This window comes from Moschus berezovskii, chromosome 12, assembly GCF_049115385.1.
Source record: "Moschus berezovskii isolate FMDL1 chromosome 12, NW_MosBer_1.0, whole genome shotgun sequence".
Taxonomy (NCBI): Eukaryota; Metazoa; Chordata; class Mammalia; order Artiodactyla; family Moschidae; genus Moschus; species Moschus berezovskii.
This window is the reverse complement of record NC_142471.1, coordinates 54,545,072-54,558,440: the sequence shown is the minus strand read 5'-3', so window position 1 is coordinate 54,558,440 and position 13,369 is coordinate 54,545,072. Positions and strand designations below refer to the sequence as shown.

General features: G+C 40.7%; 1 protein-coding gene across 22 annotated transcripts in view; it reads left to right on the top strand.

Moving 5' to 3' along the window:
• Positions 1-13,369, top strand: part of SGMS1 (sphingomyelin synthase 1) — a 336,904-nt gene that overhangs the window by 284,262 nt on the left and 39,273 nt on the right. For all 22 annotated transcript variants that reach the window (XM_088842119.1, XM_088842120.1, XM_088842121.1 and 19 more), the window contains one exon: positions 7,426-8,277. In XM_088842119.1, the coding sequence (XP_088698245.1) occupies positions 7,655-8,277 (623 nt within the window). In that variant the 5' untranslated portion in view covers positions 7,426-7,654. The remainder of the gene's footprint in view (positions 1-7,425; positions 8,278-13,369) is intronic.

Genomic DNA, 13,369 nt, shown 5'->3' with positions numbered 1-13,369 from the left:
ACATTGATTGATTTGCAAATATTGAAGAATCCTTGCATCCCTGGGATAAAGCCCACTGGGTCATGATGTATGATCTTTTTAGTATGTTGTTGGATTCTGTTTGCTAGAATTTTGTTAAGGATTTTCATATGTATGTTCATCAGTGATATTGGCCTGTAGTTTTTCTCTTTTTTTGTGGCATCTTTGTCTGGTTTTGGTATTAGGGTGATGGTGGCCTCATAGAATGAGTTTGAGGGTTTACCTTCCTCAGCAGTTTTCTGGAAGAGTTTGAGTAGGATAGGTGTTAGCTCTTCTCTTAATTTTTGGTAGAATTCACCTGTGAAGCCGTCTGGTCCTGGGCTTTTGTTTGTTGAAAGATTTTTGATTACAGTTTCAATTTCTGTGCTTGTGATGGGTCTGTTAAGATTTTCTATTTCTTCGTGGTTCAGTTTTGGAAGGTTATACTTTTCTAAGAATTCGTCCATGTCTTCCAAGTTGTCCAGTTTATTGGATCATAGTCTCTTATGATCCTTTGTATTTCTGTGTTGTCTGTCGTGGTTTCTCCATTTTCATTTCTAATTTTGTTGATTTGATTCATCTCCCTTTTTTTCTTGATGAGTCTGGCTAATGGTTTGTCTATTTTATTTATTTTCACAAATCCCTTGAATTCCTATACACTAACAATGAGAAAACAGAGAAATTAAGGAAACAATTCCATTCACCATTGCTATGAAAAGAATAAAATACTTAGGAATAAATCTACCTAAAGAAGCAGAAGATCTATATATTGAAAACTATAAAACACTGATAAAAGAAATAAAAATGATGCAAATAGTTGGAGAAATATACCATGTTCATGGATTGGAATTATCAATATAGTGAAAATGAGTATACTACCCAAAGCAATCTACAGATTCAATGCAATCCCTATCAAGCTATCAATGGTATTAACAAATAATTTCACAATTTGTATGGAAATACACAAAAACCTCGACTAGCCAAAGCAATTTTGAGAAAGAAGAATGTAACTGGAGGAGTCAACCTGCCTGACTTCAGACTATACTACAAAGCTACAGTTATCATGACAGTATGGTATGGCACAAAAACAGAAATATAGATCAATGGAACAAAATAGAAAGCCCAGTGATAAATCCACACACCTGTGGACAACTTGGCTTTGAAAAAGGAGGCAAAAATATACAATGGAGAAAAGACAATCTCTTTAACAAGTGATGCTGGGAAGACTGGTCAACCACCTGTAAAAAATTAGAACACTTCCTAACACCATACACAAAAATAAACTCAAAATGGATTAAAGATCTAAATGTAAGACCAGAAACTATAAAACTCCTAGAGGAAAACAGACAATACACTCTTTGACATAAATCACAGCAAGATACTTCCCAGAGTAATGGAAATAAAAGCAAAAATAAACAAATGGGACCTAATTAAACTTAAAAGCTTTTGCACAACAAAGGAAACTATAAGCAAGGTGAAAAGACAGCCTTCAGAATGGGAGAAAATTATGGCAAATGAAGTAACTGACAAAGAATTAATCTCAAAAATATACAAGCAGCTCATGCAGCTCAATACCAGAAAAATAAACCACCCAATCAAAAAAAAAATGGGCCAAAGAACTAAACAGACATGTCTCCTAAAGAAGACATACAGATGGCTAACAAACCCATGAAAAGATGCTCAACATCACTCATTATCAGAGAAATGGACATCAAAACCACAGTGGGGTACCATCTCACGCCTGTCAGAATGGCTGCTATCAAAAAGTCTACAAACAATAAATAATAAATGCTGGAGAGGGAATGTAGAGAAAAGGGAACCTTCTTACACTGTTGGTGGGAATGCAAACAGCCACTATGAAGAACAGTGTGGAGATTCCTTAAAAAACTGGAAGTAGAACTGCCGTATGACCCAGCAAGCTCACTCCTGGGCATACACACTGAGAAAACCAGAATTGAAAGAGACACATGTATCCCAATATTCATCACAGCACTGTTTACAATAGCTAGGACATGGAAGCAACCTAGATGTCCATTGGCAGACGAATGGATAAGAAAGCTGTGGTACATATACACAATGGAATATTACTCAGCTGTTAAAAAGAACACATTTCAATCAGTTCTAATGAGGTGGATGAAACTGGAGCCTATTATACAGAGTGAAGTGAGTCAGAAAGAAAAACACCAGTACAGTATATTAACACATATATATGGAATTTAGAAAGATGGTAATGATGACCATATATGCCAGACAGCAAAAGAGACACAGATAGAAAGAACAGACTTTTGGACTCTGTGAGAGGGTGGGATGATTTGAGAGAATAGCATTGAAACATATATATTACCATATGTGAAATAGATGACCAGTCCAAGTTCGATGCAGGCCACTCAAAGCCGATGCACTGGGACAACCCAGAGGGATAGGATGGGGAGAGAGGTGTTCGGGATGGGGGACACATAGGAGACTCCATGGACAGAGGAGCCTGATGGGCTGCAGTCCATGCGGTCACAAAGAGTTGGACACGACTGATCAACTGTAACACTCAAATCCTTTATTCAGGTTTATGTGCAGCTTTTATTCTTTTACACCTTCCCAGTTCTGATAACTAAGTTTAAAGATTTGAGCTCTGCAATATTTCTCAACTTTCTCCCAATAATGGATTCAGGGTAGCATCTCTGGATGATGGTGGTAATAGTAGTTTTCTGAATCGAGCCTTACATACAGTCTTCTGGGTCTAGATAAGAAAACACTTTGCCTTTCCCATCTCAGACACAACAGTATTCTATAAATTGACTCTAGGCCCAAGGGACAGTTACTGTGTCACTTCTCCTACAGCCAGGCTCTGGGGTCTCTGAGTAAGTCCTCATCTTTTCGCTGTAGCCTTTGAAGTACTCATTGTGTGCATGCTCAGTCATGTCCGACTCTGTGGACTGTAGCCCACCAGGCTCCCCTGTCCGTGGAATTTTTCAGGCAAGAATACTGGAGCAGGTTGCCAGTTCCTACTCCAGAGGATTTTCTTGACCCAGCGATTGAACCTGCATCTCTTGTGTTTCCTGCATTGGCAGGTGGATTCTTTACCACTGTACCACTTGGGGAGCACCCATACTACACTTAATCTTAGCTTTAGCCAAAAGGCTGGAAAGTACTCAGTAGCTGCCTAATGGTTACTTCCATAGAAATGAGTTTTTTCCTTACTGTGTGATTTCAGTATTAGCTTCAAGAAAGCTACATGTATGCCTTTATTTTCAAGCTTCAAACCTTGCTTGAAAAAGAAACTTTTTTTTCTCATGAAATTTGGAAGATGTGCTTACTCCTATGTCCGAATGATTTGGGCTTTTAAAAATGCCATTTGGAAGTGGCTGCTTCATTTAATAGTAATGAAATGTCACTGTGGGCCCTGGTGGGCATTAGAAAGGAAGTAGGACATTACAAAAAGAACAAGACATATTTCTTGGAGTATTTAATAGCTTTCATTCCTTTTACATGATCATCACAGCAGTAGCAGCCCATGTGAGGACAGGTAAGGTAGTTAGTTGTTAATGCCATTTTCCATCAGAAGCTGAGCTTGAAGAGGTTAAAGGATTTTGTCAAGAAAGGAGGTAGCTGGAGCTCTTCCTACCACATTGTGCACACAAGACAGTTAAATTGTATTTCGTGGCATCGATATTAGAGGTGTACAAATTCAGAGAGTGGGGAAAGATTGTGAAGGAGTGGCCTGGAAAAGCTTTGCAGAGAAGGACCTTACAGACTAAGGGATGAATCTGGACTTGGTGAAGAGGAGTAGATGGAGCACTCCAAGTTGGGGGTGGTGGATCACAGGGACTGTCTTAAGGAGTGAAGTTTTTTTGTTCCAGTTAATTAATGGAAGCTATTGGTTTATTTTGCTGTCTCTTTAAGAATTCCACTGGTTATTTCAAACTGCGTGATGGACTTGTTTTTTGCAAGATTAATGTTCTTTCATTTGGATAGAAGCTTACAGTGCCAGAATGTGTGTGTGTGTGTGTGGTATGTGTGTGTATGTGGTGTGTGTGTGTGTGTGTATGTATCTCATGGCCCCGTATTATCTCCTACCATTTGATATTTTTCTGCTTTGAAGAAGATTGTGTCTGAGGAGGATATTATCTGACTATGTTTCCCCATCAAAGAGAAGTGAAATAATACCTTGTCCTTGGTCTGGTCTTTGTGGTTCTGAGGGGTTTTCCCCTCCTGGTAGACTTCCTGCATTGGGCAAGGGGAAAAATGAACTTGTATATATGAAAAGCCATTCCATCACTAATTTCTCTTTAGAGTTCTCATAGCCACTTCAAGGTGTTGAGCATTCCCTTGGCTCTATCCTGAATGCTGAGGGATATTTGGGGAGAGGCCTGGGGTCTGATGCCAAGAGATTTCCTTTCCTATAGGACCTTCTGCTAGGACTCCCATTTGGCAGATGTCTTCTTGTCGCTCTAGGTAGGTTAGTGGTGATTGAAGCCCCTCTGTAGTGGTTTTTAAGTGGCCAGAGATTCACTTTGGTTTCATTTCACTTTCATTTCTCTCTGGAGGATACCCATCGTATTCTCCTTGACCATTCAAATTGTTTGAAAGCAGTTTTGTGTATCAGTGGCATTTTCAGTAGATTTGCTTTCCATTAAACCATCTACATGTTGCTAGCTGTCAGGGACATTTCCTTGGATTTGAGACAATATTGACTAAGCACCTTTTGGCCCTTTTGAAGTTGAGACGTGTGAATGCTTAAGGTTGTAGCCCTTCCATGGTCCCTCAGAATCCCCTGGGGCAGTCTAGACAGACCGTTAAGTATGAGGTGATATGTCAGGAAGGTGCAAAGCACTATGGGCTCTCAGAAGAGAACTCTTTTGCAAAGCCTGGACTAGCTGTCAAGCTCTACCACCATTTGGTTGGTTGTTATTTAGTTTGGAAAGTTGGGAGTTGGGACATATTGTCCATTTTCATACCAGAGTTGGGTTTGAGGGGTTCAGTAGAGACAAGTTTGGTCTTTGAAATCAGAAGGCCTGAGTTCATGTCTTATTTGTGCCTGTACCTCCCAGTGGGTCCATTGGGAGCTCACAGTTACTAGGGAGGAAACAGGATTTAGAGCAGGACAGCCCGGATGAGGTCAGTTTAAGAAATCCCGATAGAGTTTCTTTACTGGAGGATTTCCAAGCGCTTCTGACATACTAATGTGTACTGCTAGCCCTTGGAAGGGTTACTCTGCGGTTCCTAGGATCATTCTGATTTTTTAAAACATGGAGCGTTTCCTCAGATTATTATTCCACAAAGCATACTTAGGGAACACTGTCATTCCTAATTTCTAGCTCTTAAACCTACAAATCCGTGCAAGTTTTTTTCAGTTAACACAACGTTCTTTTGAGAAAAGAAGTTAGTCCACAATTGGACAGTGCATTTCATCATGAGCTATAATGAACAGTAACTATTGGTTATGATATGAAATTTGAGAAAGTAAGACAATATCGTTTTATTTTTAGGAATATTGACATATAACATTTTAGTTTTATATTTGCAGCATAATTTGTTACTTGTACAAATTGATCACCACAGTAGGTCTAGTTATCGTCTGTCACTGTATAATCGACTTCTCCTTCATCCAGTTCACTTACCTCCAACCCCCTCCCCTCTGGTAGTCACCAGTCTCTTTTCTATAAGATTTGTTGTGTTTATTAATTTGTTGCTTAGATTTCACAGATAAGTTATATCATACAGTGTTTGTCTTTCTCTGTCTGACTTATTTCACTTAGCATAACAACCTCTAGGTTCATACATACTGTGACAGACTTGTCACAAATGGCAAGTGTACACTGTTGGTGGGAGTGTAAATTGGTACAGTCACTATGGAAAGCAGTATGGAGGGTCTCAAAAAAATTGAAAAGAGAACTACCAGCTGTTTCACTTCTGGTATTTATCTGAAGAAAACGAAAACACTAATTCACAAAGATATATGTATATTCCCTTTGTTCATTGCAGCAATATGTATAATACCCAAGATATGAAAATAATCTAAGTGTCTGTCCATGGATCAATGGATAAAGAAGGTGTGTGTGTGTATGTGTGTGCGTGTGTACACACACAGTGGAGTATTACTCAGTCGTAGAAAACAGAAACAGTGCTGGATTGTATATCCTCAACTTTCGTGTACGGATTTTAAAGTCCTGACAACAACCCTGTGAAGGAGACACTTGATCATGGCCATTTTTCAGATTAGTATGCTGAAGTTCAAATAGTAGGTTATGCATGGAGATGCCGAAAGTCAAACTATGGTCTGCCTTTCGCCAAAGGCCACATTTCATTAACCACAGTGTTTTGTTATAGAGCTCAGTCTTTTAACTTCTCTTGCTTTTTAAAAATTTTAAATGATTATTACAAAATTAATATATATTTACTAAAGATAAGTAGGTGAGAGAGAAGTAGAAAATGCCCCCAAGCCCATCATCAAGTAGAACTTCAGTCAGTATGTGATTTCTTTCCCGTTGTTTTATGCAATGTTATGTTCATTAACCATAATTGTGGTTAAATATATGTATGTACAACGTATATACATTTTTATACTCTCTCTATATATATAAATTTTAATCTCCCTACAGATGTGCATTTTGGTTATTGCCACATCACTGATAAAGTATTTTAATAAACATACTGAACCAGGACTTGGAAACTTAACTTGTAGCTCTTTTATACAAGCTGCCGCTTGACTATAGGCTCATTGACCTTCCTGGAACTCAGTTTCCTTGTGGATAAGTGAGGATCAGATCACTGGTTTTGAAGCTATGGTTTTCTACACAGCCTCCTGTAGGCTAGGGGTAAAGATGTCATCAGAGCAGAGAGGACCCTGGCCCTTTACTCCCATCTGTTTTCACTCAAGCATCCACTCTTATAACTCTTTTATAGATTTGGGGTCCAAGCACATTTTCAAAGAGGAACTCACTGATTTTTTGTGGAAGAGTATAAAATTGTTGGACCTGATGATCCTGAAGCTTAACACTTCTGTGATTCTCTTTTATGATGTCTGTTAAATTCTGTGTGCTCTGTACATTTAGAACATTTCTTCACCAATCTACACTAATTTAGAGTGGTAGATTAAGCAGATTTGCTGCAGTCTTTCAGCTGATCTCAGGAACCACGTGATAAGCACAAAAATAATCCCTGATCAGTGCTGAGCAATGTTCAAAGCACTGTTGAATTGTTTCTTAGCAAACTTACCACTGTCTTTGACTTGATCCATCTCAGGTCCAATTTAATGCCGTTTTTGGGGAATAGTAACCAGGGAGTCATTGGTTCCTTAAAAATAATATATGTTTGAAAACTATGGACTCCACCAGTAACTGGTTTTCCATTTTCCTTATGCATATGAAGGTTATGAATCTTGGGTTAATTTGAAAGTCCCAGTAACTTGACTTGTTTCTCTCGCCTCCACAGAGGGAAGAATCTTCTTCAGAAATGAGGTGAATTAATGCTCGGGCACTCAAGAACCCTGGACAGCTACATGAGGTGTTTAAAACCTGCCCTGACCATCTCGCCACACAGCTCTGTTATGAGGCCTGACAGGATGAATGCAGCGTGGAGGGACAGTGTCCTGCCCTGTCAGAACGGTGACTGCTGACCCACCGGGAGCAAGCAGGGGGGCCTCACGTTGTCTGCCAGCACAATGAAGGAAGTGGTCTATTGGTCACCCGAGAAGGTGGCAGACTGGCTGCAGGAGAATGCTATGCCAGAATACTGTGAGCCTCTGGAACATTTCACGGGCCGGGACTTGATCAACCTCACCCAGGAGGATTTCACAAAACCCCCGCTGTGCCTAGTCACCTCTGACAACGGGCAGCGGCTCTTGCACATGATAGAGACCCTGAAGATGGAGCACCACTTGGAAGCACACAAGAACGGCCACGCCAACGGGCACCTCAGCATTGGCACTGGCGGCCCTGCCTCTAACGGCAGCTTCAGCATCAAGGTCAAACCCAATGGGATGCCCAATGGGTATAGGAAGGAAATGATCAAGATCCCCATGCCAGAACCGGAGCGCTCACAGTACCCCATGGAGTGGGGCAAGACTTTCCTGGCCTTTCTTTATGCACTTTCCTGCTTTGTTCTCACCACAGTGATGATCTCGGTCGTCCATGAACGAGTACCTCCCAAGGAGGTGCAGCCTCCACTACCTGACACGTTTTTTGACCATTTTAACCGGGTGCAGTGGGCCTTTTCTATTTGTGAAATTAACGGCATGATCCTTGTGGGACTCTGGTTAATTCAGTGGCTGCTCTTAAAGTACAAGTAAGTAAAGCACAGGTCTGCAGTTTCAGGGATTGGGAGGTGGCACAGCAGATGTTTAATATTCATTATTGGGAGATGAAATTGATCAAGCAGTAGGAATCAAAGCACATTTCTTTCTTTTATTTTTAACGACATAGTCTGTTGAACCAACCAAAGCTCTGGCAGCTTTAAGGAAGTGCTATGTTTTGTACCAGGTTTATACGGAGTGATGAACAGGATTGTTAGAGATGAGGTTTTTCTGTTTTCACATCACAGGAAGGAAAACTCTCAGACGTTTTCAGAGAGTACAGGCTATTAAACCACAGAAAACTCCCCAGTCTTGGTGTGTTTAACCCACCAAATCAATGGTTGACAGTTGGCCTGTGGGCTATGAATGACCCTATAGCTCTTTCCACACAGAATCAGATATCTGAACCTTAGTAATATGTAGCTGAAGATGCTTCACACACAGAATTCAGAACAGCTGGTCCAGAGTGACTTGAGCTAGTGGAGAGTGATACCCACTTTAGGTGGGATGTGGATGAGCCTGCATGGCTTTCCACCTTTCCTTAGAACGTGTGGCATTTAGAGCAGTATTCCATTCAAGTTTCTCAGGATTTTCAACAGGCATCTCCTTTTAGTTTCAGGTGAATCCAAAGTGGCTTTCATGTCCCAGGCTCTAAACTCTATGCAGCAAAGTTGTTTGCTTGAGTTGCATATAGCAAACTGAACACATACTTTGCCCTCTGATTTTTCCATTAGGAGAACATCTTTATGGCTTCCACGCATGGGAGTTGGAAACTGGTTTGCTAAGGAACTGAGTTTCTCTCTGGTAGACTGTGTTGCATGACCCACAGTGTGGTTGAATATTAAAGAAATCATCTTAAATAAAGAAAACAAAATTCAGACTGAGAATTTATGTTGGACTTTAATGGAAATGAATTTTTTCTTGTATGTTTTATACAGTCTGTGTTTTCTTCCCTTGTAAATTAGATATCTATAAGTGGAAATAAAAGCAACTCCTGAATCTTTGCCAGTAAAGGGCTGTCTTTATAGGAAGCTATTTAAGTACATAGGAAGCTATTTAAGTAGCCAGTTTTTATTTGGGAGGTGGTTTGGCTATCCCAAAGTTTAAGCAGGGAAGCCTGGTGTGCCACAGTCCATGGGGTCAAACAGAGTTGGACATGACTGAGCGACTGAAAAGCAACAACAGAGTTTAAGCTAAATTTGATACAGGAACAGCGGTCTGGGATGCGTTTGAGTTGGTGGCAGAAAGACTGATTCTTGTTCACTTTAGTTTTAAGAGGCTGAATAGATAAGAATAGGCTGTAGAACTATGACATGCTCAAAATTTACTAATTGAATTCTTGTGATTGTCAGACTTCAGTTCTGCTTTTGACTTTCAAAATTTTTTCCCTAAAAGCTCATTAGAGGAGAGGAAAAAAAAAATAATGTCGTATATTTTGCCTTACTGTTAACAAAGGCAAGGTCAACTCAATTAGGTTTCCTGGGGTCTTTCTGATTTTTGTTGTTTTGTTTATATGAGTTTGTTTTCTGGTTTTTATCAAAATTCTTACATGCCAGCTAATAATTTACTGCCCCAAAAAGAACATTTATGTCCTTGTGTTTACACATTGAAACCTTTCACAGAACTATAACTTTTGAATAATTTTACTCTTGTTCTAAGAAATGTCCTAACCACAGGGATAATTTCTTTGAAGTATATTACTATTTGTATTTCTCTCAGCAGGGACTTTTCCTCAAATCTGTTTCTCTTGAAGCTTTCTAATTTTGTGTTTTACTGGTATATGTTGCTAATACTGTAGTCATTTGTATATTTAAATTGTTCTGCCGCCATAAATCACTTGATTCATGCCTGGGGCAAAATTAACCCAAGGCTGGGACACAGGCAGCCTGGGCCCCAGCCCCAGCCATGTGCTAGCATGCTGGATAGAGTGGATGAATCTCCAAATCTCAGGAACCTTGTTTTTCTCACAGATAACAGTAACGACTTCTCAGTCTAGAGGATTTCTATTGCTCTATGCCACTGTGTTCTATTTGATTACAAAATCACTGAATGAGCCAGTTACATTTGCGTGTTAATAGCTGCAGAGCATTTGTAGTTCCGAATATGTCCAACTTTAAAGATTCTTTAAAGTCCTCTGTCTGGTATCCGTGTTGGCAGGATAACCCAGTTGTTTTCACGAGAGTCTTCAGCATCCCCACCCCTGTCCTACTATTGGGGCACATTCCTGGCTTCCCATCTTCCTTCTTGAGACCTCTCTGGAGTGTGTGTGGCACACCAGACCTGGGAAAGGCAGGAAGAAAGATAGAGGTGAACACACCAAGCAGTGGCTATTAATGAGCTCCCTTTCCCTGGCCCTCATAAGGGTTGAACTGAAGCACCCTTATTGCAGTTTTTTGGCTGTGACGGTGTAGCGGTCTGTGGCAGGGTAGCAGTCTTTTATTCAGCACATTGGGAAAATAGATCCTTCTGGTTATGGAATATTCTGTTTAAAAGCAGTAACCCTCTCATTTTTTTCTGTGCTCAGCTCTTCTGACACTTGACCCCTCTCCCTAGCCTCCACTCAAACTCAGCTCTTTAAAACCAGATTTAACATCTTTTTTCTTTCAACTTCTTCCTTCTATGTAGGCAGTGGCATTTCCTAGAAACCTAGAACTTCTCAGTTCCTTTCATATAAATAGTCACTAAGTTCTGTCAATTCTAATTGTAGATTCATCACCTCTTTTCATTCCTACCTGGTGATGTATAGTGAGTACTCAGACGGAGGCCCAGTTCCCTAGCCTGAAGCTCAAGGTCCTTCATAATCTGGCCCCAGGCTGTTCGACCTCATCTGTAGCTACTCTACTCAGCGGTTTCCCTTGAACCCTCCGAGCTCATGTCACATTCTGTTCTATTCTTTGTGTGTGTATGTGTGTGTGTGTCTCCTTTACTGCTAGACTTTAAGTTCCCCAAGGGAAAAGACCAGATACTATTTGTCATTCATCTTGGTATCCCACTACCTCATATAGAGTCTGGCATATAGAAAGTGCTTATTTAAAATTCATTCACTGAGGCCCTCCTGTATGCAAGGCACTGTGGTAGACCTTGGGGCTGCTGCAGTGCTCAGAGGCCCCTGATGCTCACACGGAACTTGTATTCTCACCAGGGTGAAACAGTTTGTGAACAAATGAATATATACTACCAGGTCGGTAAGAGAAATGGAGAAAATAAAGCAATCTAAAAGGTTAGAGAGTTTTGAAGATAGTGGGGAGGGAGTGGTATTTTAGATCAAGTGTTTAGAAAAGGCCTCTAATGAGGTGACCATTGAATAGACACTTGAATCAAATGAGGGGGATACCAGTTGGTGTTTGGGGCAGGAGCAGTCCTGGTAGGAGACACAGCAAGTACGGAGTCTCTGAGGTTTACCTGGGGAAAAGCCACAGGCCAAGCAAACTGGGAGAAAATGGCCATACAGAGTCAGGGAGGTGTGGACGGCATATGGGTCATGGAAAAAGAGGAGGATTTTTGTTTGAGGAGTGATGATAAGTCATTAGGGAAGAAGGATGTGGACAGATTTGTATTTTAAAAGAAGCACTCTGGCTGCAGTGAAGAGAACAGGTCAACGAGACTGGAAGCGGGGGATGGGTTAGGGTGCTATTGCAAATGGTCCAGTTGGGAGATGACCATGAGGTTGATTCATGTTTGGCCAATGAATACATTTGGTGGGAAGGGACGAACTCTTTCTAGAAGCCATGGCTTCTATTACATTTAGAGCTCCTTATCACTTACAGCCACAGGGCTGCCTTCCATTACAGAGACTCACATAAGATTTTTGGGTCTGTCTCTGAATCTCTGAAATAGCTCAACTGGAATTCCATCACCTCCACCAGCTTTGTTCGTAGTGATGCTTTCTAAGGCCCACTTGACTTCACATTCCAGGATGTCTGGCTCTAGGTGACCGATCACAACATCGTGATTGTCTTGGTCGTGAAGATCTTTTTTACAGTTCTTCTGTGTATTCTTGCCACCTCTTCTTAATATGTTCTGCTTCTGTTAGGACCATACCATTTCTGTCCTTTGTCGAGGCCATCTTTGCATGAAATGTTCCCTTGGTATCTCTAATTTTCTTGAAGAGATCACTAGTCTTTCCTATTCTGTTGTTTTCCTCTATTTCTTTGCATTGATTGCTGAGGAAGGCTTTCTTATCTCTCCTTGGTATTCTTTGGAACTCTGCATTCAGATGCTGATTTCTTTCCTTTTCTCCTTTGCTTTTTGCTTCTCTTCTTTTCACAGCTATTTGTAAAGCCTCCCCAGACAAATCCTGAAAGATGATGCTGTAAAAGTGCTGCACTCAATATGACAGCAAATTTGGAAAACTCAACAGTGGCCACAGGACTGGAAAAGGTCAGTTTTTATTCCAATCCCAAAGAAAGGCAATGCCAAAGAATGCTCAAACTACTGCACAGTTGCACTCATTTCACATGCTAGTAAAGTCATGCTCGAAATTCTCCAAGCCAGGCTTCAGCAATATGTGAACCATGAACTTCCAGATGTTCAAGCTGGTTTTACAAAAGGCAGAGGAACCAGAGATCAAATTGCCAACATCCGCTGAATCATGGAAAAAGGAAGAGTTCCAGAAAAACATCTATTTCTGCTTCATTGACTATGCCAAAGCTTTTGACTGTGTGGATCACAATAAACTGTGGAAAATTCTGAAAGAGATGGGAATACCAGACCACCTGACCTGCCTCCTGAGAAACCTATATGCAGGTCAGGAAGCTACAGTTAGAACTGTACATGGAACAACAGACTGGTTCCAAATAGAAAAAGGAGTACGTCAAGGTTGTATATTGTCACCTTGCTTATTTCACTTACATGCAGAGTACATCATGAGGAACGCTGGGCTGGGAGAAGCACAAGCTGTAATCAAGATTGCCTGGAGAAATATCAATAACCTCAGATATGCAGATGACACCACACTTATGGCAGAAAGTGAAGAGGAACTCAAAAGCCTCTTGATGAAAGTGAAAGAGGAGAGTGAAAAAGTTGGCTTGAAGCTCAGTATTTAGAAAACTAAGATCATGGCATCTGGTCCCATCACTTCATGGG